The sequence below is a fragment of the Natator depressus genome, chromosome 20 (genome assembly GCF_965152275.1).
Source record: "Natator depressus isolate rNatDep1 chromosome 20, rNatDep2.hap1, whole genome shotgun sequence".
NCBI classification, from domain to species: domain Eukaryota; kingdom Metazoa; phylum Chordata; order Testudines; family Cheloniidae; genus Natator; species Natator depressus.
The window spans coordinates 14,545,029-14,570,641 of record NC_134253.1 but is presented as its reverse complement, the minus strand read 5'-3'; the positions used below and the strand labels follow the sequence as shown (position 1 = coordinate 14,570,641).

The window sequence follows — 25,613 nt, the reverse complement described above, 5'->3', positions numbered from 1 at the left end:
AAAAAGACTTGGGAGTCATGCTGGGTAATGAGCTAAACATGAGCTTCCAGAGCAATACTATGCCAAAAAGGACTAATGTGGTCTTTGGATGCATAAGTAGGGGAATCTTGAGTAGGATTAGGGAGGTTCTTGCTGCTGGAATCCTGTGTACAGTTCTGGTGTCCACAGTTCAAGAAGGATGTTGATAAATTGGAGAGAGGTCAGAGAAGAGCTACAAGAATGATTAAAGGATTCAAAAATATGCCTTATAGTGATAGACTCAGGGCTTGTCTACACTTGAAATGCTCCTCAGCTGCAACGCTGTAGCTGTGCCACTCTAACACTTCAGTGTAGACACTACCTACACCAGCGGGAAGGGTCCTCCTATAAGCATAGGTAATTCATCTCCTTGAAAGATGGCAGCTAGGTTGATAGAAGAATTCTTCCATCGACCTAGTGCTGTCTACACTGCGGGTTAGGTTGGCTTAATTACACTGGTTGGGGTGTGGATTTTTCACGCCTCTGAGCAACATAGCTGGGTCAACCTAACTTTTAGTGCAGACCAGGCTTCAAGGAGCTCAATCTATTTAGCTTTACAAAGAGAAGGTTAAGAGGTGACTTGATCACAATCTATTAGTATCTACATGATCTGAGATTGGAGGGAGGTCTCAAGTGGGGTTCCACAGTTATCTGTTCTGTGTCTGGTGTTGTTTAACATCTTTATTAATGGCCTGGATGTAGGAATAGAGAGCATGCTGATCAAATTTGCAGATGACACAAAGCTGGGGAGAGAGGGGGATTACTAACACTTTGGTGGATAATCTAAAATTCAGAGGATTCTAGCCCAATATATGGAGAACTGGGCTATAGACAACAAAATGAAATTCAACAGAGACAAATATAAGGTGCTACACTTAGGGAAGAAAAACTAAATGCACAAATACAGAATGGGGGATAACTGGCTTGGCAGCCGCACTGCTGAGAAGGATCTGGGAGTTGTGGTGGATCCCAACCTCAACATGAGTCAACAATGAGATGCTGTTGCAAAAAAACAAATACAAATTTGGGTTGCATTAACAGAGGCATAGCATGTCCCTTCTCCAGCTCCTACGTGGAGGCATGGCCAGGCGGCTTTGCACGCTGCTCCGTCCACAGGCACCGCCCCTACAGCTCCCATTGGAGCACCGGAGGGGGCCATTGGAGCTGGGCCACTGGAGCGCGTAGGAGTCCGAGGGGGGCTTGGAGCGCGTGGAGCGGCCCCAACAATGTACCCCAGCTGGAGCCCTGGAGCCGGGCAAGGTCCAGACCCTGCTCCCCAGCTGGAGCTCGAGGGCCAGCTTAAAACAGCTAGCAGGTCGGTTCTGGCCCGCGGGCCTTAGTTTGCCCACCCCTGTTTTAGATACAACAAATCCTGCATCTTGGCAAGGGATTAGACTAGATTACTCTTGTGGTCCCTTCTAACCCTATGGTTCTATGATTCTACATGGGGAACAAATATTTGATAATGGCCTCTTCAATCTAGTAGAGTAGGATATAACATGATCCAAAGGCTGGAAGTTGAAGCTAAACAAATTCAGACCGGAAATAAGGTACAAGTTTTTAACTGTGAGGGTAATTAACCATTGGAACAATTTACCAAGGTGTTATGGTACATTGTCCTTCATTGGCAAATTTGAAATCAGGCTTGGATGTTTTTCTAAAAGATCTGCTCTAGTTCAAACAGGAGTTAATTCAGGGAAGTCCTCTGGCCTGTGCTATGCTGGAGGTATAGGATAATAGATGATCACAATGGTCCCTTCTGGCCTTGAAATCCATAAATCTATGTATCTATGACCATTTTAAAAGCAGCTAATTTTTGAGGGGGAGCTTTATTTCAGGAATCTCAACTAAATTTCCCTAAGTTTGCACCACAGTATACCCCAGCTCCTGTGGTGGTGCACATCACTGTTCAAGACAATTTCCCTATGCAGGTGGACTTTTAGAGCACTTTCAAACATTGGTTCTGGCGTGTCTCCACTTTGCCTGCGCTTTGGGCAAAGCTTCCCTGATGCCCGGCAGAAGCAATAATGTGCATGCCACACATTCTCAGAAAATCCACATTGTGCAGGAGTGGAAATCACAGTCTTTGGGTCCTGCTTAGATTCAAAGATTACTGCATGGTCCCCAGCTGCAACATGAATTGAGCTCCTCCTCAGGTAGTCACCACACAGCACTGTTCCCAGGCACACCAATCTCATGGCACATGGGCAAATCACTTTTATTGGTGCACATCCCTGAGAAGTGAGACAGACCCTCTAATCATTTTTTTAAGTATTGCCTCCCATACCTGGAACTAGGTGCCTGATGGTCACTGAGGTCAAATCTGATGGGTAAGGACACTGTGAGGCAGATCAAGGTCATAGTTTCAGCTAAAGATGTGTGCAATAAAGCATTAAAAGACAGTGTGAATAGAGTGACAGGTCCATTTTTCCAGGGTATCTCTGGAACCCCTTACTCAAATGACCCCAAATTTGGCACCAATAACTCAAAACCAATCCCCAATAAGGCATGCCAGTTTTCAAGACAAATGGAATATACATGTGGATTTTAGAGCACTTTGAAACACTGGCTCTTAACATGACAGCTTGGGTCAAACCTTAACTTTGGAGACACTAACACTCTTGTATCATAAGCGTCTAATCCTTTTATGCATGTATGCTAAGCTATTTTGACTCAATAAGATCATGTGTAAGTTCCACTTGTTAATTATATATTGTATAAAAAACTGTTTGCTCCAATTTTGTTGGATTTTAATTCCATTGTGTTTCTTTTACTCTGGTACCATTAGATATGGTAAAGAACAGCATTCAAATGGCCTCCTCTGGTCCAGGTCACTATTTTATGTAGCTGCTACTTTTCATGCTGCGTCTCCTCCTTTCTTTCCCCTTTCTGAGAGAGCTGGTGTGGTAACCTTGCGCAGAACCCTTAAAGACAGATGTTCACGGCAGCCTGTGATCCCATGAATATCCTTTATTAACATTATTATATTTATAAACATAATAGACTTGGGAGCTTAATATACATAGTAATAGATGAGGTTGGCTGTGCTAATTGTATGGCTCCATCCTGCTTTGTGTCTCAGTCAGTAGCTTCCCTTGGTTTCCAAGCAGGGTGTATCAAATACCAATTATGTGACCATTTGAAAGGAAGTGTCACTGGTAACTGAGTCCCCAGGGCTGTATGCAGGAAATGGCAGCAATCTGACAATGGCAACCTCATCCCTTCAGTGTGTGTGTCTCTCTCCCCATCAAAGGGCCTAATCCTGCACCACTGAAGTCAGTGGGAATTCAGGGGTGCAGAATTGGAGTGAATGGCCTTAACAGAGAAGATGGAGCCTTGATGACTAAGTGTCTCTGCTGACTGAGGGCCCTGAGCACAAAGGCTCCTGGAAATGAACCATTGCTCCTCGCATCAGCTTCATGGGGTTTTGGGTGAGGTCTCAACAGACAGACTTTTTTCTATGTATCATATCGCTCCTGACATTTGAGCTGTCAGGTGGACTGTGGTGAATAGAGGAATGGGCAATGGATGAGTATCACTGAAATGCCACCAGCTTTAAAAAACTTCAGTAAAACTACAATTCACAGTTCTTGTCTTTAAACTCAGCCTGTAACTCAGGTCCCCATGCTGAACTCTCTCTAGAAAGCATATCATTGCACTGTTTTATTGTGAGCAGGGCAGCGCAGGGAGGCAGGTTGGGAAAGAAGGTAAAAAGCTGAAAAACATTGCTGCAACAGGCTGTTTTCTTAAGTTCCTGCATCTAACCAACCTTACCCTGAAATTTTCTTCACCCCCTTGGCTCTGGGATTTATGACAAGCTGTAATAACCTCAGACATGCAAGGACACGTGCACTCTGGTTAATAAGTTCCACATTACCGGTCGAAAAGAATGCTTCAGCCATGCACATGCTGGAAGTTTGTCAAACATCAGCAGGATGGACAACTGCATGTGCTAGTTTTAGGACTCAGTCCTTCTCCCATAGTAAATTCTCCACTGACTTCTCTGGGAGCAGAAACAGGATCACGATTGGATTTTTTTAAAAAGATCTGCTCTAATCACAATGGTTCCTTCTGACTTTAGAATTATGAATGAGGCCCCTGGTGAACAAAGTTGTTTGCTGCCCCATCCCTCCCATGGCATTTCTATCCTCTGTATTCATGCAGCAAGTACAGTATGGGCAGTGGCAGCAGAAACTTCCCCAGGGGGCAGGGTGCGATAGCGATAGCTCAGTGGTTTGGGCATTGGCCTGCTAAACTCAGGGTTGTTAGTTCAATCCTTGAGGGGGCCATTTAGGGATCTGGGGCAAAAATTGGTGATTAGTCTTGCTTTGAGCAGGGGGTTGGACTAGATGACCTCCTGAGGTCCCTTCCAACCCTGAGATTCTATGAATACCCCCAGCCAATATGGCTCAGCCCTGACTATGAGACATCTCTGTGGTTGAGAGCGGGGTCCTATCTTCATGCTCCCCTTCAGAACTTGGTCCCTCTATTCAGGCTGCCAATATATGAGCCAATTAGTGCCAACCATAATGGTGTTTTTCGTGCTGTGAACTCTGCTCCAAGATGTGGACTAAGTCCCAGGAACCTAGTGTCATACAGGGCATGGAACACCAGACCTTGTCTGTTTCATTATTTCCACTAAGAAAGAATTGCTATGTGCAAAAAGTGTCATGTGAGTGATTTTCTTAACTCCCCTCTGGGTAAGTGTAAGAAACAAGCCTGAGATGATGCAGACTATATGTCACTTTTCTGATGAGGGGAGTCATATTTCTGATGGCCAGTCAGAGTCTCTGTAGTGGTCACATATGTTTATTAATTCAATAAGTTTAAAATATATTACAACTGAAAATGGGGGAACCTCCAAACGTGGAGGTTTAGTTCAATAAGTGTCTGATTCTTCACATACAATGAGCCAAATGTACTTTCAGTCACGTGACTTATTTTAGATTAAGGAAAACAACATCAGGAAAGAACAGTATGTGCATCTCCTTTGCTACAGATTGTGAATAAACTGTGGCTACTGACAAGCAGAGTTCCCAAATGTAAAGGTGCAGAGTGCACAGGAAACAGCCATGGTAGTTTGAAGTGATACAGACCACAGAAGTCTTCTCATAATATGTTTGGCCTTCTGCAGGTTCAACATTATGGTGATAGATGTTAGAAAAAAATCCTAAAATAGTTTCTTTCAGCTTTTACTTCTGGAAGAAACCAGGATGGGCACAGAGGTAGCAAGATTGTGGAAGACATCAGAAATATTTGTCACCAGAAATGATTTTGAGTTAATTTCAGTTCATTTGATGTAATGCTTGGGATGTTTTCTTATTTTTTCCAGCACAGTTGGCCCATCCCTTGATACAGTCTGCCAACTCTACCTTGGCCATACCTCCATCTCTGCTTGCCTGCATTGAAACACCCATCTCCAAAACTTCTCCTTGAGTTGCCCCTTTGTCTCCCTCCCCTTCTTTCAGCTCTATGCTGGCTCTTATACTCCCCCACTTTGTCCATGCTTCTCCCTCTCCTTCAGATCCCTCCTGCAAAGCCTTTTAAGCATGATCACTGCAAAATCCATGCACCTCAGTGAGCATGGTGCATATGTGTGTGCACGTGCTGTAATGGCTGTGTCTGAGATAGTCTTTACAGTACAATGCCTGTCTCGTTAGGTTTCTGTTGCTGTAGACCACCAGTTGGCGCTCAGTAAATAATAATAGTTGAGAGAAGACACTGCAGGAGACCCTCTCACTGATGGGGAAGGAGAGACTTTGGGAACAGACAGTAGTGCCTTCTAATAGCTCTGCCCCGATTTCCCCAGCTCCTGCAGAGTGGCTCATTCTCTGCAGTGTCTGGGAGACAGGTTACTAATCTGCCAGCTTGCTCACTGGCTGTAGTGATTCAGTTCTGCAAGTCTCCAGAGTTCAAAAGTTGTGAGTTGGGCCTCCAAAATAAAGTTACTTCACACACACACACACACACACAAAGCAGCAGGGGACAGAGGCCAGGTAATCACCTAACTCCAGAAGCTGAGCTTTCAGAAAACACCAGCCATCCTGAGACTTGCCAGGCCTGGGAAGCACAGCTGCCTGCTCAGAGCTAGGTCCCGACCTCTGAGTGTCCCAGTGGTCCCCTGGGACCCTCCCTGCGCAACCAGGAGCAGAGCACTACCTCAATCCTGCTGTTGGGAGGGGCTCAAACTGGTGCCCCCTAAATGACACTTAAGGGTGGCTGCCACTGGACGAGGGCCAGAGTCGGGGCTCATCTCTGGTGCCTTTCGCCGGGGCACCAGAATGATTCTGGATGTGCCCCGGCCGCGCTGGGTGAGCGCCCCTCCGCAGCCCGCTCCCCGCAGATCCTTGGGGGATGTTGCACCAGAGCCGCGCCTGCCTTGCACAACGTGGATGCGGAGTACGAGCTCTCCCACGCGGGCGGGGGCCACCTCGGCTCAGCCCCCTCCACGGAGCCAGTGCGAGCTGCGGCGAGGGGGCTGCTGTGGAGCGAGCCCCCCGAGCCCCGGCCGGGCAGGTGGGAAGCTGGCCCGGCCCGGTCCGGCCCGGCCCGAGCGTTCTCTGCGGATGCAGCTCGCTCGACTTCAGTTGCAAACTTTCCTGGCTCGATTGCCATTGGCTGCGGCCCGGCCAATCACGAGCGCCCTTCGCAAACAATGCAACTTTTTTCCGTGCCCCGCTCGGAGCCCGGCTCCTGCGCTCAGGCTGTTTCGGGGCGAGCCCCTCCCCGAGCTGTTTCTGCGCCTGGCACGGGCTGGGGAGGCCGCCGCAGGTGTATCGGCCACGGAAAGCGCGGAGCGGAGCGGGCAGGCTGTCGCCGGGGCGCGGGGCTCGGAGCGCACGGGGATGGGCGGCGCTCAGCTTCTCGCTGGTTCCTGAGCGCTGCCGCGGGCAGCCTGAGCGGCGGGGCTGAGATCATGGCACCGAGGGAAGCCCCTTCGCCCTGCCCCTCCTCCAGCTGAAGGAGCAGCCGGCAGGAAGCAGCTGCCTGGATGCGAGAGCGGCCGAGCCCGGCTCTGACGCCCACTGCCTTGGCTGGAGATGGCCGAGTTGCCCCTCTGCCCCCGCTGACCCCCGGCCTGGGCTCCGGCAGCAGGCTCCATGCCAGGGCTACATCAGATGCTCAACACCATTTACGAGTCGGATTCTGTTTTCTCCCCAGATGGAATTAAAGGAGGAGAAGCGAGTGTGAGCTTGGCCCAAGGGAGCGGCGCCTCCAGCCAGAGTAAGTGATCCCCGCCTGTCCCTCGGGCCGGGCCGGGTGCAGAGAACCCTTGGGGCACTAGCACGGGTCGGAGCTCGCTGCGCCAGCAGAGCGCGGGGGGGCTGCGCCCAGGCTTGGGATGCAGAGAAAAGGGAAATGAGAAAGGAGATTGAGCTATTTTTGCATCTCCCCACATGACTAGGCCCTGCGACATGCAATGGACTTAGTCAACCAGCCGCAGGGATTTCCTCTCCACGCCCCCTCTCCCCGCCCCGGCTTGAGAGGGAGGCCTTAAGCAGCTGAGCGGTGGGATTCCCTGGGTCCCATGTTCAGAGACGGGGCGGCTGGGTGTTCGTGGAAGTGGGGCAAGGTTTCTCTTCCCAAGAGCAGTCTGTCTGGTTGGGGTATGTACCCTGCCATGACTCTCAGGGCTGCTGGTGTAATGGAGAGAGCCCAGTGCCTTAGATGGAGAGTAGGCAAGTGATGGTTCCCCCTAGGGAAGATGAGTCCTGCTTTGCCTGCACAGAGCAGGAGTTCTCGAAGCCAGGGCATCAGGAGGTCCCTTCACAGGTGGCTGTCGAGGGAGGCGCAGGCATCAAGTCTCTGCAAAGCAAAACATTGTAGGGTAATTTGAGGAATCCAGTCTAAGGCAAGCAGGATGTTTAACCCATCTGGAAATGAAGGAGCAGGTCTTGTGGAGATTAGTTAGCTCTGCGTATGTCCTCCAGAGCCCTAACATCATAGCCTGTGTCTTCCTCAGATGAAGTTGGTCAGTATCTGATGCAGGATACTGCAGAATCATCCAGTCCCATCCTGCATGATGCTAGTGTGAGTTTAAGTCTGGGGGTCTTGTTGTTCTGAGATACACAGTGTGCGGTGAGTGTCATGTCCACTCTCTGGTTCTGTGGTAGACTGTTGCACTGCCATCTTGGTGTCAGATAAGTGCTGGGGATTGTGTATGTGATGGCATCTCATGGTGTTTAAAACAAGACTCTTATGCCATTAACAGGAGGGTGGTGTTTGTACCCCTGGCAGGAAGCTGCATTGGACATAGATGTAAGGGAATGTCCAGGTTAAGGAGTATCCAAGTGAGCCCAGTGCATCTCTATCACCCTCCTGGATATGCTGGACCTAGAGAGTGGATAACGCCAAGGCTTGTTTATGCAGGACACTCAGGAAAGTTAAGACAAAGTAAGCTTGGAATCAAGAGTGGATGTTAAAGATCTGCTCTAGGAATTATTTTGGGGAAGTTCTATGGCCTGTGTTATCCAGGAGGTGAGACTAGAGATCACAATGGGCCCTTCTGCCCTTAGAATCTATGAACCTATAAGCTGTGATGTTAATGTGAATTAAACCCCTGGCTAATGCCGCAGTGAACTAAGGCCACTTCTGAATGAGAACATCCACATAGGAATTAATGTGTTTTAACTTCACAGCTTTAGTTAATTCATTTTAACTTTCCTGAGTGTCCCCATGTAGCCAAGCCCTAAGGCAGTTCACTAACTACACAAATATTGCCAACCGAAGTATTCAAAAACCATGACTAAGGGCCCCCCAAATCAAGAGTACCTTAAAAATCATTATTTTAAAAAATAATAAATTTGGGTCTCTTTATTAGCTGTCTGGGGTTTTTTTAGCCTCCAGGAATCATATTTTCAAGTGTTTCGACAACAACCATGAGGGCTAGAAACTTACACTTTTTTTTTTTAAATGAAAGCTGAGATTCTCATGTAATTATTTGACTGCCGGAGCTGGAGCTTTAAGGAGAAACATGAGCTCACGAAAGCTTATGCTCAAATAAATTTGTTAGTCTCTAAGGTGCCACAAGTCCTCCTTTTCTTCATGAGCTATCATGCGACTCACAATAAAATTGCAAGAGTTGGCCACACTGCAAAGTTGTATGTTACCTTCCTTGGATGCTTTGGCTGAGATGCCACTGTGATATTTTGTATAAAAAGGGACATGAGCAGTATATAGTACCTCAAAGCCTCCATAAATGGCCATTTGTAGCCATGTTTGAGTCTTGTTGAGGTACCAGGCTGGGCCCATATGGGTGTTCGGAGCTGACTAGTGGGCAATATTGGTGGTACCCTTACCATAGGAGGTGTGTTTGGCTCTGTCTTGGGAACAGAAATGTCACTGTAGTGCCCTGGGCATCCAGACATTGCTCTGCTTGACACTGTTGATGTTCCAGAAAAACTGAGCTTCCAGCACTTCCCACGTTAGCATGGCTTTCGTGTGTAGAAAGGGGGATTTGGATAGATACTCTGCCCAGCCCTGTAACTAGGCTATATTCAGGGACTTCTACAGAAGTGGTGATGCTGTGCTATCTGGGCGAGGTTTGGCTCAGGTGTGTGTGTGCTGGGCAAGAATAGGGGCCACTTTATTTAGAGATCTAAATCTGCCCAGTGTGCTTGGAGCAGAGGAAGGAAGGGACTAGAGCTTGCCTGGGAATCAGTGTAATGTGTTACTGTTAAGAACTCTCACCTTAGCACATGCAGCATCTTCTCTGAGACCTGAAACCCCAATGACATGTGCTGAAGTCAGAGGCACTGGCTGCATGGGAAGGAAAGGGCATCATCCCAAGAGGGAGCAGTGCTTCTTCGGACCTCCCACCCAGTCACCAATCTGGGGATTTAGAAATATCTGAAATTAACATCACTGCATGTGTGCCCTTCTCTGAGTTTGGGAGAACCAGAGACACTGCCGGCCCAAGCACCTGGGGGATGTGGCAGCACTGGGCAACTGAACATACTGTAGGTAGATTTCCTCTTGACTGTCCTACTGTATAAAGGGTGCAGTGACTGCCCTTCAGGTGTGCTTTCCCTCTAGTCCCAGCTGTGTACTTTATTTCTGGGCCTGGGCAGGGAAGGGTGGGGCTCAAGTTCTGTGGAGATAAAAATGTGATGCTTATGACCAGATGTGTGCAGAGCTCTTCGGCCTGGAAACCACAGGCTTTCTTGGAAGATTTCCAGTACTTCCTGATTTGGGCTGAGCCACTCCTGGGATTTCAGCATTTCCTATTCAGCTGCCTGATGTGAGTAGGAAGCAAGAGAGTGAAAACAAAACAGCAGTCAGATAGTTTGCATGTCAGAAAAAGTTTGGGGCTTTGGTTTGAATCTGAGGAAAGGGGACAGGGCAGTTTAGATCTTATCAGCAGAGATTTCTGACCTTGTTAATATCTCCTGTTGGTTAATATCTTACAAGCTTCAACTGTGTAAAGGGCACAAAGCCATTCCATGCAGCCACATATTCCTGGCTCTCTTATCCTGGGGTGGGGTGGGGTTGGGGGCCACGCATGTGCATGCGTGTGCACACTCTTTCCACTTGTTTCTTACACCATCTTGTTGCATCTTGCCTGAATTTAGACTGGAAGCTCTCCAGGGCAGGGACTGTCTCTTACTGTGTGCTTGCACAGTGCCCAGCAGAGTGGAGTCCTGATCTGCTCTGGAGCCTTTCAGTGGTTCTAGAATACAGATACTACATAATAACAGTATCCAGACCTAGACTTGGTCTGCACTACCAAATTATGTTAGTATAACTATGTCACTCAGGAGTCTGGAACTCAACACCCCTGAGTGACACAGTTATACTGACCTAACCCCAAGTGTAGACAGTGTTTTATGTCAATGACATAGCTGATGCCTTTTGGGGAGGTGGAGTACCTACGCTTGGTATGCTGCATAGGTGGCATCTTCACTAAGCACTACAGCAGCGCAGTTGCAATGCTGTAAGTGTAGATAAGCCTTTAGTAATGAGCCTTCTCTGCTCAGATGCGTTTGTGGGTCTGGATTTGCATTTTGCTTTTTGTGGAGACTGGGAATTCGGATCAGTTTTGTTGCTAGAGTAGAGGCCTCAGTGCTTGGATTTTTGGCTCTCAATTGTATGTTTACATTTCAGAAGGCTTAAAATAAAACCCTAGATTTGAGTCTGATATGGGGAGCTTGGTCTTGTCTCTATCAAGGAGCTGAAGTTGTTCTAGTCAGAGCCATTTGGTGCTGGATGACTCGAGTCCGGTGCTTGTGGTAATGTCTGTGGGGATGTGAATGGCACTGCTAATCACTTATTGGTTAGTTGGCATGAGTGAAAGCTGGTGTAATTTACACACATGGGGGTGGAGCACAAAGAGCGTCTCACAGGAGAATGTGATCACCATCCCCAAGAATTCACACATCATTAGTCAGGCTCCAAAAATCATGAGATTTTTTAAAATACTGGAGCCTTTGGGGTGCATGCTCTCAAGCTTTTTCCTCTAGGCAGGAGGGCTAGAAATACTTTTTTTTTAAATGAAAGTTGAGATTCCCATGTAACACCCTGAATCCAGCATGGTGCTTTAGGAGGAACTCCATAACCCATGAATCTTATGAATAAAATCATCAGTTGGCAGCATTGCAGAGAGTGCAAGATAAAGCAGCTCCGTGCATCTTGTCAGTCTGGTTCCCTCCTGTCGGTTGCCTTCCCTGCTACACCCTCAGCCTCCCGCCACAGTGGAGTGTACATTCCATCAGCTTTCACTCACTCAGTCTCGTAACACACCACCATTTGTATCCCCTTTTTCTGCTCTGTGCAGGGGGAAGGGAATGTGTCTCCACTCTGATCCGGTGCAGATTGGGCCATGAGGTGAGACACGTTCAGCTTGGTGAGAGCTGGATTTTTGCCCAAACTCTGATGTGAGATGCTGTGCTGATGCTATCTATCCAAATCCCCCTTTCTACACACGGGGAGCTCTTGCAGTGGGGTCAGTCTTGGCCACTTAAGACTCTTGTCTCATTTCTAGCTCCTATGATTCCTTTCTGTGCTCCCCTACCTCCCTGATTCTCAGCATGCAGGGTCTGGAATTGTCCACTCCTCTTGTCCGAAGACTTGTTTTTCTGATCTGGTTTGTTACCCATTGCTCTTCCCAGCCTGGACAGGCTCCTCTGCCTCTGGCCATGGGGCTGGTCTCTGCTCTGAGCTCTGCCACCCCATCACTGTGTAGCGTTCAGTCCACCACCAGCCACTGGGGATAAGAAGGGGAGCCAGCCAATGCAGAATGGGTAGGTGAATCACTCCTGTGAGCAGCTGTGTTCAGAGCACTTCCCAGGGTCTGTGTTTCATTATCTTGCTGTACTCCCTGAAGTCCTGAGCCAAGATGCCTCTTTTCCTGTCACAGGCCTTGTTTGCTGTGTGCATATTAACCCCATCTTTGCTGTATTTCTCATGCAGTCGGTTACCATGGGAAAGTGAGCAAAAGCTGAACGAGAATTTCGTGGCCTGGTTGAGTCTGAAAAGCCTCATCACAGCTGTGTGGCCCTGCCTCAGAATGTGCAGCTGCCTTTGACTGAAGAATCAAAAGGGTTCAAAGCCACTATGTTACATCCAGTTCTGCATTTTCAGCTTTCCTCACAATGGGTTTGACTGGCCTCCCGTAGGGAAGGAGCACAGGGCAGCTCACTGCCCGTCTCACTTATAGACCCACCCAAAACAATAAAGAGGATCCAGAAGCTAAGCTGCCAACTGTATATGGCACATCCACAGCATTAGAGTGTGAAAGCCCTCTAAAACTACAGGACACAAGGTAAAAGTGGTGGTTCCATCCTGGTGCTGCTCTTGAGCTGCCATGACAGTAGCTGTGGGGGATATTCTATGACCTGAATGATGTTGGAATGGGGTGGAAAATGAGCAACAGCAATGAAAAAGTGCTGGCTGAATTTACTGCTAATAGGTACGAGATCCAGTGGCAGCTGGGCCTGGAGTCTACTGAGTGCATCAGTTCTCTATGGCCTTCCTAGAGTGACAGTTTTTATGTGCGTTGTCTGGGGTAGTGAGGAAGGAAACCATCATGATGGTTCCTTGGGGACATGCAGCCCTCAGAGGAAGTGTCAGGGACTCCAGCTGGGGGCAGTGTCTGTGAATGTCTCCTGTGACTCTAATAATTGGAGGAAAGAGCTTTGCATTTTGTCTTTAACTACAAACTTCTTTTCTGTTCAACCAAGTGCAGAGAAATGGGGTTAGGAACCTACTTATTTAATAGTTATATAGTGGTAGCACCTAGAGACTAGCCAGTTTAGGACCCATTGTGCTGCACACTGTATAAACCTATAGCAAACAATAATCCTTTCCTAGAAGAGCTTAAAGTGTAGGGCAGGTCTATGCTTAAAACGCTGCAGTGGGGTCGCTGTAGTTGTTCAGTGAAGATGCTATCTACACTGATGGGAGAGTTTCTTCCACTGGTATAGTTAATCCACTTTTCCACAAGGCTATGGAGTAGCTATGTCGATGGGAGAATTCTCTTGTCAGTTTAGTGCTGTTTACACCGGGGGTTAGGTCAATTTAATGAGTTGCTCAGGGGGGTGGATTTTTCACGCTCCTGAGCGATGTAGTTATACTGACCTAATTTCCTAGTGTAGACCTGGCGTAAAAGACAAGACCTAGCAGGTGAGTGAGAAAAACAGTTCCTTCATGGGAATGCAGAGGCAGAAATGAGAGCCCAGGGAGGAGAGCAGAGTAGAGTCCCCTGGGGTAGGGGCTGGCTGCTGTGTCACTGTTTCTGCCTTTAAATGGGAGCTCACACTGCTCTGGGGAATGGTCTCCCAGACTTCCCAGCAGTGCCTTATCCAGCAGTTGCTAACCCCACAATGAAGGTGCATTGGGAGCACTCGAGACTACTGTTTACTAAGCAGGACACAACCTCTGAGGTTCAAGTTTAGCCATAACAAATGGAGCTGGTATGCTTGGGTGGCTCCCTGTTCCATTACTCATGTTATAAATAGTAGCTGGAACCCAGGTGGCAGGCTGTTAATTGGCCCTGGAAAATTCCTAAATGCATCTAGGAGAGTTGGTGCTAACCAAGAGCAAGTTAACCCTTGGCAGATTGGGTTTGGAGGCAGCATCTGCTCTGGCCTGTTCTGCTCTGGTGAGGCAGAAGTACCAGTAAATAAATCACTAAGAGGATGGAAGTGCAGTGCCATGTGTTCCAGTCGTGCTGCCCCTGCTGTGCACTGCCCTCACTGCCCTCTCACACCAAGCCACAGTCCTGCAGATTCTTTCTCCCCAAATTCTCCTCCCCATGAGTGTTGGGATCCAACACCAGATGCTCCTAAGCAGCGTTATCACTGGAGGGCCTGGCCTGGTGCTAGTTTTTTTTTTCTTTTTTTTCTTGTTAAGAACAACATCTTAAATGTTTAATCCTTTCTTTACAGGTTACCTAGACCACTTTCGATTAAGAAAACTGTAGAAAGTTAGTAACAGCCACAAGTTAACACCAAAAGGTGGCACTTGTCAATTTTCTATAGAGTCCTGCTTTGTGGTGTGTCTGAAATGCACTGCTCTGGATCTTCCAGCACACGTTGCTGACATCAGTTGTGTCAGATTTTAGTCCACTGGTCCCTTTTCACCATATTTCTGTGTAAACTCTTCAACGTTCTTACAGAATTTTTTATGGTCCTTAGAGTATTCTTCAGCTAGGTCAGCCCGAAAGGGGTGCTCGGGCTGAGGGTCATTCACCAGTGCTATGAGGGACTGGATTACTTGGTCAGTTTTGGTTGCTGGCTTCCAGTTTTCAGCACTAATTACTGGCAGACAAACCTGCCCCTTTTAATCGATGATAGGGTGATAGATCTAGTTGTTAGAAGGCAGGACTGATGCAACTGGACTATCAATGATGAAGCTTCACAACTTCTCCAGCTGGTTTCTGGTCTGTCCTTAATCCCCGCTTGTTAAGGGGATTAGGGAGGCTGGGCACCATCATTTAGCCACAAGCACAATTATCTCTCTCTCCCTCCTTTGTCTGAAGTTTTTGGAAAATGTAGGGGACAATTTCCTGGTGCAAGTGCTAGAGGAGCCAACTAGGGGGGGAGCTTTTCTTGACCTGCTGCTCACAAACCGGGAAGAATTAGTGGGGGAAGCAAAAGTGGATGGGAATCTGGGAGGCAGTGACCATGAGTTGGTTGAGTTCAGGATCCTGACACAGGGAAGAAAGGAGAGCAGCAGAATACGGACCCTGGACTTCAGAAAAACAAACTTTGACTCCCTCAGGGAACTGATGGGTAGGATCCCCTGGGGGAATAACAGGAGGGGGAAAGGAGTCCAGGAGAGCTGGCTGTATTTAATGGAATCCCTATTGAGGTTACAGGGACAAACAATCCCGATGTGTCGAAAGAATAGTAAATATGGCAGGCGACAAGCTTGGCTTAACGGTGAAATCCTTGCAGATCTTAAACATAAAAAAGAAGCTTACAAGAAGTGGAAGATTGGACAAATGACCAGGGAAGAGTATAAAAATATTGCTCGGGCATGTAGGAATGAAATCAGGAGGGCCAAATCACACCTGGAGCTGCAGCTAGGAAGAGATGTTAAGAGTAACAAGAAGGGTTTCTTCAGGTATGTTGGCAACAAGAAGAAAGCCAAGGAAAGTGTGGGCCCCTTACTGAATGAGGGAGGCAACCTAGTGACAGAGGATGTGGAAAAAGCTAATGTACTCAATGCTTTTTTTGCCTCTGTCTTCACGAACAAGGTCAGCTCCCAGACTGCTGCGCTGGGCATCACAGCATGGGGAGTAGGTGGCCAGTCCTCTATGGAGAAAGAGGTGGTTAGGGACTATTTAGAAAAGCTGGACGTGCACAAGTCCATGGGGCCGGATGCGTTGCATCCGAGAGTGCTAAAGGAATTGGCGGCTGTGATTGCAGAGCCATTGGCCATTATCTTTGAAAACCCGTGGCGAACGGGGGAAGTCCCGGATGACTGGAAAAAGGCTAATGTAGTGCCAATCTTTAAAAAAGGGAAGAAGGAGGATCCTGGGAACTACAGGCCAGTCAGCCTCACCTCAGTCCCTGGAAAAATCATGGAGCAGGTCCTCAAGGAATCAATCCTGAAGCACTTACACGAGAGGAAAGTGATCAGGAACAGTCAGCATGGATTCACCAAGGGAAGGTCATGCCTGACTAATCTAATCGCCTTCTATGATGAGATTACTGGTTCTGTGGATGAAGGGAAAGCAGTGGATGTATTGTTTCTTGACTTTAGCAAAGCTTTTGACACGGTCTCCCACAGTATTCTTGTCAGCAAGTTAAGGAAGTATGGGCTGGATGAATGCACTATAAGGTGGGTAGAAAGTTCGCTAGATTGTCGGGCTCAATGGGTAGTGGTCAATGGCTCCATGTCTAGTTGGCAGCTGGTATCAAGTGGAGTGCCCCAAGGGTCGGTCCTGGGGTCGGTTTTGTTCAATATCTTCATAAATGATCTGGAGGATGGTGTGGATTGCACTCTCAGCAAATTTGCGGATGATACTAAACTAGGAGGAGTGGTAGATACGCTGGAGGGTAGGGATAGGATACAGAGGGACCTAGACAAATTGGAGGATTGGGCCAAAAGAAATCTGATGAGGTTCAACAAGGATAAGTGCAGGGTCCTGCACTTAGGATGGAAGAATCCAATGCACTGCTACAGACTAGGGACCGAATGGCTAGGCAGCAGTTCTGCGGAAAAGGACCTAGGGGTGACAGTGGACGAGAAGCTGGATATGAGTCAACAGTGTGCCCTTCTTGCCAAGAAGGCCAGTGGCATTTTGGGATGTATAAGTAGGGGCATAGCCAGCAGATCAAGGGACGTGGTCGTTCCCCTCTATTTGACATTGGTGAGGCCTCATCTGGAGTACTGTGTCCAGTTTTGGGCCCCACTCTACAAGAAGGATGTGGATAAATTGGAGAGAGTCCAGCGAAGGGCAACAAAAATGATTAGGGGTCTGGAGCACATGACTTATGAGGAGAGGCTGAGGGAAGTAGGATTAATTAATCTGAAGAAGAGAAGAATGAGGGGGGATTTGGTAGCTGCTTTCAACTACCTGAGAGGTGGTTCCAAAGAGGGTGGTTCTAGACTATTCTCAGTGGTAGAAGATGACAGAACGAGGAGTAATGGTCTCAAGTTGCAGTGGGGGAGGTTTAGGTTGGATATTAGGAAAAACTTTTTCACTGGGAGGGTGGTGAAACTCTGGAATGCGTTACCTAGGGAGGTGGTAGAATCTCCTTCCTTAGAAGTTTTTAAGGTCAGGCTTGACAAAGCCCTGGCTGGGATGATTTGATTGGGGCTTGGTCCTGCTTTGAGCAGGGGGTTGGACTAGATGACCTCCTGAGGTCCCTTCCAACCTTGATGTTCTATGATTCTATGACTGTCTTGTCAACTAACTATCTCTCATGCTGCCTGTGGAGCATCTGGCACAGTGGGACACCGATCTCGGCTGGGGCCTCTAGATGCTACTGTAATGCAAATTCATATTAATAAAAGTGCTATCCAAGGGTCTCTTTTTCTTTTCCTGTATGTTGCTGTTATTATGGGTACCCCGGTAGTGTCTAGGGACTTCCAGTGTTCTGGGCGCTGCACAGACATATACACTACAAAAGAGGTATGGCAATGATCTCACATGGTGCAGGATAAGAGCAAATCAGGCCCAGAGACTTTTGAAGGAGAGGGTGTAAATTCTAGGAGGAGATGAGGGAGCTGGGAAAGAAAGGGAGTGATTGAATGAATGGGTGGGGACAGGGAGGTCACTGAGTGGGCATCATGCAGTTGGAAGTCTGTGTTTACAGTGTTTTAGAAAGGGTATAAATATCCAGGAGCCTGATGCCTCTCATAAGAGTAACTCCTATTGGATGAAGTCATGGGAGCTGAACATACCTGGAGAGGGGGAGTTGGGCATTTGCACTGGTTTCCAGATTTCAAGAGATTTTGTTATTTACTTCGGCAGAGAAGGTGAAGCTTAACACGCCTCAGTATTTTGGGAGCACTGGGTTCCCAGCAGAAGCTGCTTTATTTGAGGAGCTAATGTGACGTGGCTTTTAGTTTTCAAGCTTTTAGCCATCCAGCACTCATTGGGTGTGGCTATTCAGCACCACTGGTTTGCACTGGCTCTTCACAAACATGGTCCTAGCCCTGAAGAGCTTACAAACTGTGACCCCTATCCTGGCAGAATCCCAGTGGATCAGGTTGAAAGATCAGAGTAGAATAATCTCCTCATCCTAGTGGTCGACATGGAAATGAGTTCTTAGAATCAGTGCTGGGTGGTGTGTGATGCTGAATCTTCCAGCTGTGAGGAACCCCTGGCTGGCTCTGCTCTGCTTTGCTGGGCTAGTCATCTTTCTCTCTCTCTGACTAGAAGGGAACTTGGATGTGGAGTATGTCCCCTAGTGGTGTTTCAAGGAGGGGTATTTACACAGACCTGTCAACTAATTGGTTATTCCCAAGCGTTACCCCCATAATGACTGTTTCTGCCATTGGACCTTCTTCTAGCTTTAATTGTCTTAAGTGGCCATTCAAAGGGACAATGAAAATAAGTTGCCTCATGGAGGGAGCTGTGGTAATGGATGTAGAGCAGGAGTACACACGATTGTTTGGAGAGGTCTCATGAGGCAGGAGGATGTTCAGTAAAGATAGACTCTTGGGCAGGTGTCACCAGGGGTTCTACAGCAGGGCAGGTTGTGGATGATGTAGTGCCCTGGAGTCTGTTTGGGCACATTGCATTGCCCTGTTTCTGTTTTGACATCTCCGCTCAGGAACTGTAAAGGCAGGAGCTCTGTCCATTGCCCCACAAACTGGACAGAGTCGATGCTAACTAGGACCTAATGGGCTCCTTCTGAAAGTCTTGCAAGTCCTGAGCTGAGCAGAGTTTATTTTGGGTGAACCACAGTTGCGTGGTGCAGTTCCTGCATTCTTCATGCTAGGGTGGAGCCAGTAAGAGGGCCAATCTTGGCTTGTAAAACTTGTCGTCAGATCCAGCTCTCTGCTGTGGCCTCCAGCTCTCCATGCAGGCTCCTTCTGCCTGAGGGATTGTTTGCTAAAACCATCTGAGTTACAATTTAAAACAAAACAATCCGTCCTCTCCCCTTCTGTGGAGGGCACAGGTGAGTAGCTTGTTGTCCTTTAACCTGACTCCCAGCTCTAGCCTTCCCCTGAGAAGCCATGTTCCCCAGCTACTGCGGCCTCTCATCAAAGTCCATCCAAACCAAACAGGACCTAATTTTTGCCCAGGAGTGCTGTCCTTTGGGGTGCAGTCGGGTCAGGTCTGTAATTTTGTGTCTTAGTGAAGGGGACATTTCTCAATGAGCCACCAGTAGCTTTAGGAACTGGCTCAGTGACCAATCTGAGTAGTAGTGGATTATTTACTACTGGGCCCAGTTCTAGGTGATATGTCCACTCCAACCAACTCCTTTCCAAATTTTCTGGTTACATATTATGTATAGGGTGAGATACTCATCCCTTTAACAACCATTGGCAAGGGAATTTCAGCTACATGTTGCTGCCATCATTCTCATGCAGTGCTCTCTGCTCCCTGATCCATCAAATTCCCTATTCCTGCCATTAGTGTGGAAGCTCCTCATATAGGGAGTGGGAGGGACAGACAGACCAAGCTGTCTGGATCAGGAACTCTTTTCTGTGTTCATACAGCATCTGGCACAGTGGGTCCCGATCCATGACAAGGGCTGCTAGCTGCTACTGTAATACAGATAATAAATAACTTAATCAGTTCTGTTTTTCTTCTGCCACTAAAGCCTGTTATTGGCAGGCTGTCTAGAATTATGTGCATGTGTGTGTAATTCCACATGGTTATGGAGTTATATCAGACGTGTCCACTCATGTGCTTAGTGCACACATGACAAAGGTGTGTGCAGGTGGCAGCGTCTGTGTACTTGTGTTTGTTATTCACTGCTTCTTTTAATACCTCAGGAAGTGAGTGAAATAAAGAGAGATCCAGTCTTGGTATGGACTTTCAGTTCCTAGGTGTTGGGAATGTCATAGGAAAACCAGAGACCATGTTATTTCAGGCTACCTGAGGCAAAGAACCCTTAAAATCTTAGACACAAGTGTGAATCCCAAGATAGTTGGGTTTATTTGGGGTGCTGCTGGAGTCTGGGCAGTGCACCCCACAGCCCTGATCAAGTCTGTGAAAGGGCCCACTGAAGCCAATGATGAGAGTTAAGCACATGCTTAACTTAGGGTGACCATCTTTTCAAAATGCAAAAACGGGACACGTGCAGGAGCCCCGTCCTCTCTCTGGCCCCCTCCCCCTCCTCTTCCCCTGAGTCCTTGGCCCCTGCTTCTTGTCTTCCCCACAAGGCCCTGCCCCCTGACCTGGCCGGAAGCTGGAGCCGGGCCATGGTAAGAGCTGCCCAGGGAACCCGGGCCATTGTGGGGAACCCCAGACCCTCCGCCTGCCCTGGGCAGGGGGCTGGGGTGCCCGAGAGCAGCCCCTGGCCTGTGTCCCTGCCCCCAGGCACGCCACCCAGGGATTAGGGTCTTATGGTGATGGGGGGGTTAATGCCCACCTCAGCCTCCCCCACCACTGGGAAGCAGCTGGCACCACCCCAAGCCTTGGGTAGGCACTGCAGGGAATTCAGGACGAATGTTCCCGGGGTCATTCAGCCGGGGACCGGGACTTGAAATGTACATTTTGGGACTGTCCCGCCCAATTTGCTAGGGTGGTCACTCTGGCTTAAGCACTCTGGTGGATGGGAGCTGAAGTGGTGGCTTGTGGGCAGAATAACTGAGGGGAGGCCAGGACTGTGGCTAGCAGGTAGATCCCCTCACCCCCAAACTGGAAACAGGTTTTTTTTGCTTATGTGCTCTCCCCTGTGTCTGAGCTCCCCAAAACATCAACCATATGCAGTGTGGGGTTCACTCCCCCCAGTATCTCTCTGCTATAAGTCTCAGCTCTGCTCACCTCCTGCAATGAGCAGTCAGTGCCGCCTCCCTCCCCAACTCACAGGCCTCCCTGCTCCCCCACCCCTCACCTTTCTCACTCCCAGGGTGCCTCTTTCCTCCACGGTCACAACCCCTTCCCTGCGGCCTCCTGGCAACCTCAGGTTGGCCAGCCCCTCCCCCTCTGCCTTGGCTCCCCCTGGGGCTGGGGTGGGGTTTGGTGCTGGTGCTGCCCCTGCACTTGCACCTTTGGTTCTGGAAAGGCAGTCGGGAGCTCCCAGCTAGCTCTGCCCTTTTCGGGGGAAAGAGTCCTCTGAGGGGCTAGAGGCTGCCAGCCCAACATGTCCTTAGCTGTCCCTCCCAAGACTTCACTGTGGGGCTGCTGCACCGAATGCGCTATGGACCTGACTTTCTCTGAGCTGGGGAACAAAGAGCTCGCTGGCAGGAGGCTAACGCTGTGGGCTTGTCCTGCTGCAGCCAGCTTCTTGTAGTTAAAGATGCTGTTAGAGTAAATGCCTGTATGATCCCTCTCTCCCTCTGTCCAGATAGGGGCCCCCTTCCCCCACACCCATGTGATATTCTTCCTCTCTTTCCTCCCCCCATGCTTCCCTCCCACCCATCTTTGGGAATTTTCTCTTCTCTTCCTCCCTCCCTTCCTCTTTGGAGGAATATCCCTCATTTCCTTACATGGGACAGCAGGAGCCCAAGTCTGCAGGCTCAGTGGTGGCAGGGAGGCTGGGGTGCTGGGGCAGAGCAGGGTGACTGAAGAGTGGCTACTTGACAGCTGGCGGCTCAGTGGCTTCTGCCCAGAGCCAGAAAGGCTGTGGGTTGGGTCCCTTTCCCTGCCCCGGCCCCCACCGATTCCCCCCTTCACCTCCTGCTGCTTTTGTCCATTGTGCTGTGGGAGAAAAGGGTTTGCTAGAAGGGTGCTGTGTGTGTCTAATGCAGTAATGGAGAGTCTCTCGTTGGTGGGACTTATCCCCTATGCCCTTCACTGATTGCTCCTGTGCCTGGAATCCAGTGCTGGATCTTTCCCTGAAATCAACCAGGGTCAGGCCTGGTCTACACTTAACATTTAGGTCAACATAGCTATGGCACTCAGGGGTGTGAAAAATCCTGGCGTGTCCTGGTGTAGACACAGCTAGGTAGATGGAAGAATGCTTTTGTTGACCTAGCTACCATTGCTTGGGAAGGTGTTGTTTCTGCAGTGATGGAAAATCTTCCATTGCTGTAGGTTGTGTCTAGGCTGGGTGGTTATGTTGGCATAGCTACAGCACTGTAGCTGTGCTGGTTTCGTTCCTGTAGTGCAGACGTGGCCTCAGATCCAGGCCCATGGTTCCCTCCTATAGGAAGGACTGGTCCTACAGTGACAGGCTGTCACAGCGCGTCCCAAACCCAGTCCCTGCAATGCTTCTGTGTCAAAGAAGCACACACAATGGCAACAGCTCCACCTAAGTGCCTAAGCCTATCCATGGCTTTTAGTGAGGTTACAGATGTGTCACATACAGCTTCCTCCTTATGTCCTGTTATGTCATTCTGTCCCACCAGCCAAATGTGCCTGAAATAGCTGCCAATCCTGGCAGGTTTTGTTTCATAGACTGCTTCTATTCTTAGCTCACTGGTTAGTTGAGCAAGCCACGTTGCCCAATAGTCATGCATTCAAGACCGTAGGAAGAAAAGATAGTGAATTATGCCCCATACAAAATTTTTGCTTAAATTTTATAGCAACTCTAAATTGAAATACGTGCATACCCCTACCCAGCAATCTCAAACTTGCAAACATTGTGCTCCTACAGCTAGGGAGCCGCAAACACACAAGTGTGAAATAAGAGCCCTGGAGGTTGGCGTGTAGCCTCAGCCAGACACAGATAAAAATGACCCAAGAGGATATGACACTCTTTGCTGAATGGTCTGTCACTTCTGAGCCAGCTTCTGCTATCAGATGTGGTCGTGCTGCTGGATCGACTGGATGTATGCATGGCATGATGCGAGCCATAATGGATGTAGGGGATGAAAGACAGGTTCCCAGTAGTGGGACCAGGTGCATGTTATTCAGTGTAGGATTTTGCAGCAAGGCTCAGGATATTTGCCTCGTTAGTGATATCTGTCACTTACTGGAAGTTTATTCCTGGATGGTTAGCATTTGTGACTTCCCTTCTCTGGCATGGCTGTGTACAGAATCATAGAATATCAGGGTTGGAAGGGACCTCAGGAGGTCATCTAGTCCAACCCCCTGCTCAAAGCATGACCAATCCCCAACTAAATCATCCCAGCCAGGGCTTTGTCAAGCCTGACCTTAAAAACTTCTAAGGAAGGAGATTCCACCACCTCCCTAGATAACACATTCCAGTGCTTCACCACCCTCCTAGTGAAAAAGTTTTTCCTAATATCCAACCTAAACCTCCCCCACTGCAACTAGAGACTATTACTCCTTGTTCTGTCATCTGCTACCACTGAGAACAGTCCAGATCTATCCTCTTTGGAACCCCCTTTCAGGTAGTTGAAAGCAGCTATCAAATCCCCCCTCATTCTTCTCTTCCGTAGACTAAACATCCCCAGTTCCCTCTGTCTCTCCTCATAAGTCATGTGTTCCAGTCCCCTAATCATTTTTGTTGCCCTCCACTGGACTCTTTCCAGTCTTTCCACATCCTTCTTGTAGTGTGGGGCCCAAAACTGGACACAGTACTCCAGATGAGGCCTCACCAATGTTGAATAGAGGGGAACGATCACGTCCCTCGATCTGCTGGCAATGTCCCTACTTATACAGCCCAAAATGCCATTAGCTTTCTTGGCAAGAAGGGCACACTGTTGACTCATATCCAGCTTCTCGTCCACTGTAACCCCTAGGTCCTTGTCTGCAGAACTGCTGCCTAGCCATTTGGTCCCTAGTCTGTAGCGGTGCATGGGATTCTTCCCTCCTAAGTGCAGGACTCTGCACTTGTCCTTGTTGAACCTCATCAGATTTCTTTTGGCCCAGTCCTCTAATTTGTCTAGATCCCTCTGTATCCTATCCCTACCCTCCAGCGTATCTACCACTCCTCCCAGTTTAGTGTCATCTGCAAACTTGCTGAGGGTGCAGTCCACGCCATCCTCCAGACCATTAATGAAGATACCCCAGAGGACTAGTCACAACTGACCTGGTTGAAAGTACTCCTTTGGGCTGTGATGTATGCAAGGAGGCATTCTGTGCACAGGAGTCTAAATTAAGGTGCAGGGATAGAAGTCATGTTTGTGAGCCATAATAGCTTCTGACACAGGAAGTTTGAAATCCACGTCCCATTGGGTTCGTGCAGATGATCTGTGCTAACTGATGGCGCTGAACGCAGGACCATTGATGAACCACTGCTGGTTCAGAGTGATCCATATCTTTCCTTGGAGGTCTGACTCTGGCTCTGAGGCGGTGATGAGGACGTTGGAGAAGGATGCCTGCCAGGAGAGATTGGAGCCAATCTGCTTTGCTAACAGTTGATTAACGTGTTTCACAAAATGAGTTGTAAAATCTGTTCTTTGGGGCTCTTCTGGCATTGTTGCTGTACTATGGACCAGATTTTTCAATAGCTCAGCAACTGTGAATGGGCTCTTTTGAAAATCTAACCACTTATTTTGGTGCCTAAATGGGAATTGAGCTCTTCTGAAAATGTGGTCCTAACTGGTTTATCAGGTAGATCCACAATGGAGATTTTTGCTGTAAACTCAGAGGTACAAAACCTCTCTCTAAGGGTATGTCTTCACTAGCAATGTTAAAGCACTGCCGCATTGTCTACACTGTCACTTTATAACACTGAAACTTGCAGCGCTCAGGGGTTTGTTTTTTCACACCCTTGAGCAAGAAAGTTTACCGCGCTGTAAAGTGGCAGTGTAGACAAGGCCTAAGTGTTCCCTTGTGGCTGGGGAGATGGATCCCACGGACTGTGCTTCTTAAGGGTCTGGAGTATTTGATAAGATCAGAAGTGAGTCCAGCCACCACAGCAGGATTCAAATGCACAGTTTACTGCAGTTGAAATTCTTTCACTGGATGCTTGAGAGTTTGGAGGCTGTCAGAGATCAAAGCCACCAAACAGCAGTGTCAAAGGCCATCTGTCAAAGGTAATCTTTGAAGGCGTTCCCTGCCTATTTCCTCCCAAATGCCTTGGGCTCTATTTCTCAATACAGAACTGCTTCTTCTGGAGTCTTGTATATGCTCCGTAGGAAGTGGGAAGGGATAAAAGGGGCTTTCTTTCCAGTGCAGCGCCGCAGAGCAGGGAGGCAGAGTGCAGTTCTGAAGGGGCTGTGGGAAGAGGCTCCATTGTTCAAACTTCTTTTAACACATTTCCTTCCAGTAACAAAAGTGCAAACTGGCTGGAGTGAACTCCACTCCCTCTTTCAGTCTGTTACAATACTGGGGTTACAGTAGGGACTTCTGTACACACACTCTGGCCTGTTCTGTTTGTAGGTGGAAAGCTCTTTTTTTTTTTTTTTCCTCCCCCTAAAGGTGGAATCCACACCAGAGGGGCTTTTCAGCGGATGGCGAGTTGTTGTCTATCTTGGAGCTAGCATTTGTGTGAAAACCTTATATGATAAATGTATTTCTTTAATCTTATTTGTATTTCTGTAGCACCGAGAGTGTCACAACTGAGATTGGAGCCCCATTATGCTAGGCACTGCACAGACCCATGGTAGGAGACAGTCACTTTATAGTCAGGTCAGGTTTCCTGGGAAGTTGTTTCCTGGTGAGACGCTTAGTG

General features: G+C 48.5%; 1 protein-coding gene across 4 annotated transcripts in view; it reads left to right on the top strand.

The window, feature by feature from the left end:
• The window catches only part of HDAC7 (histone deacetylase 7), a 258,148-nt gene that overhangs the window by 103,193 nt on the left and 129,342 nt on the right, over positions 1–25,613 (top strand). For 2 of the 4 annotated variants that reach the window (XM_074934754.1, XM_074934753.1), the window contains exon 1: positions 6,704–7,242. In XM_074934754.1, coding sequence (XP_074790855.1) covers positions 7,119–7,242 — 124 coding nt within the window. In that variant the 5' untranslated portion in view covers positions 6,704–7,118. Of the gene's footprint in view, positions 1–6,703; positions 7,243–25,613 lie in introns of those variants that run through there. The other 2 variants (XM_074934755.1, XM_074934756.1) reach the window with 2 other exon arrangements.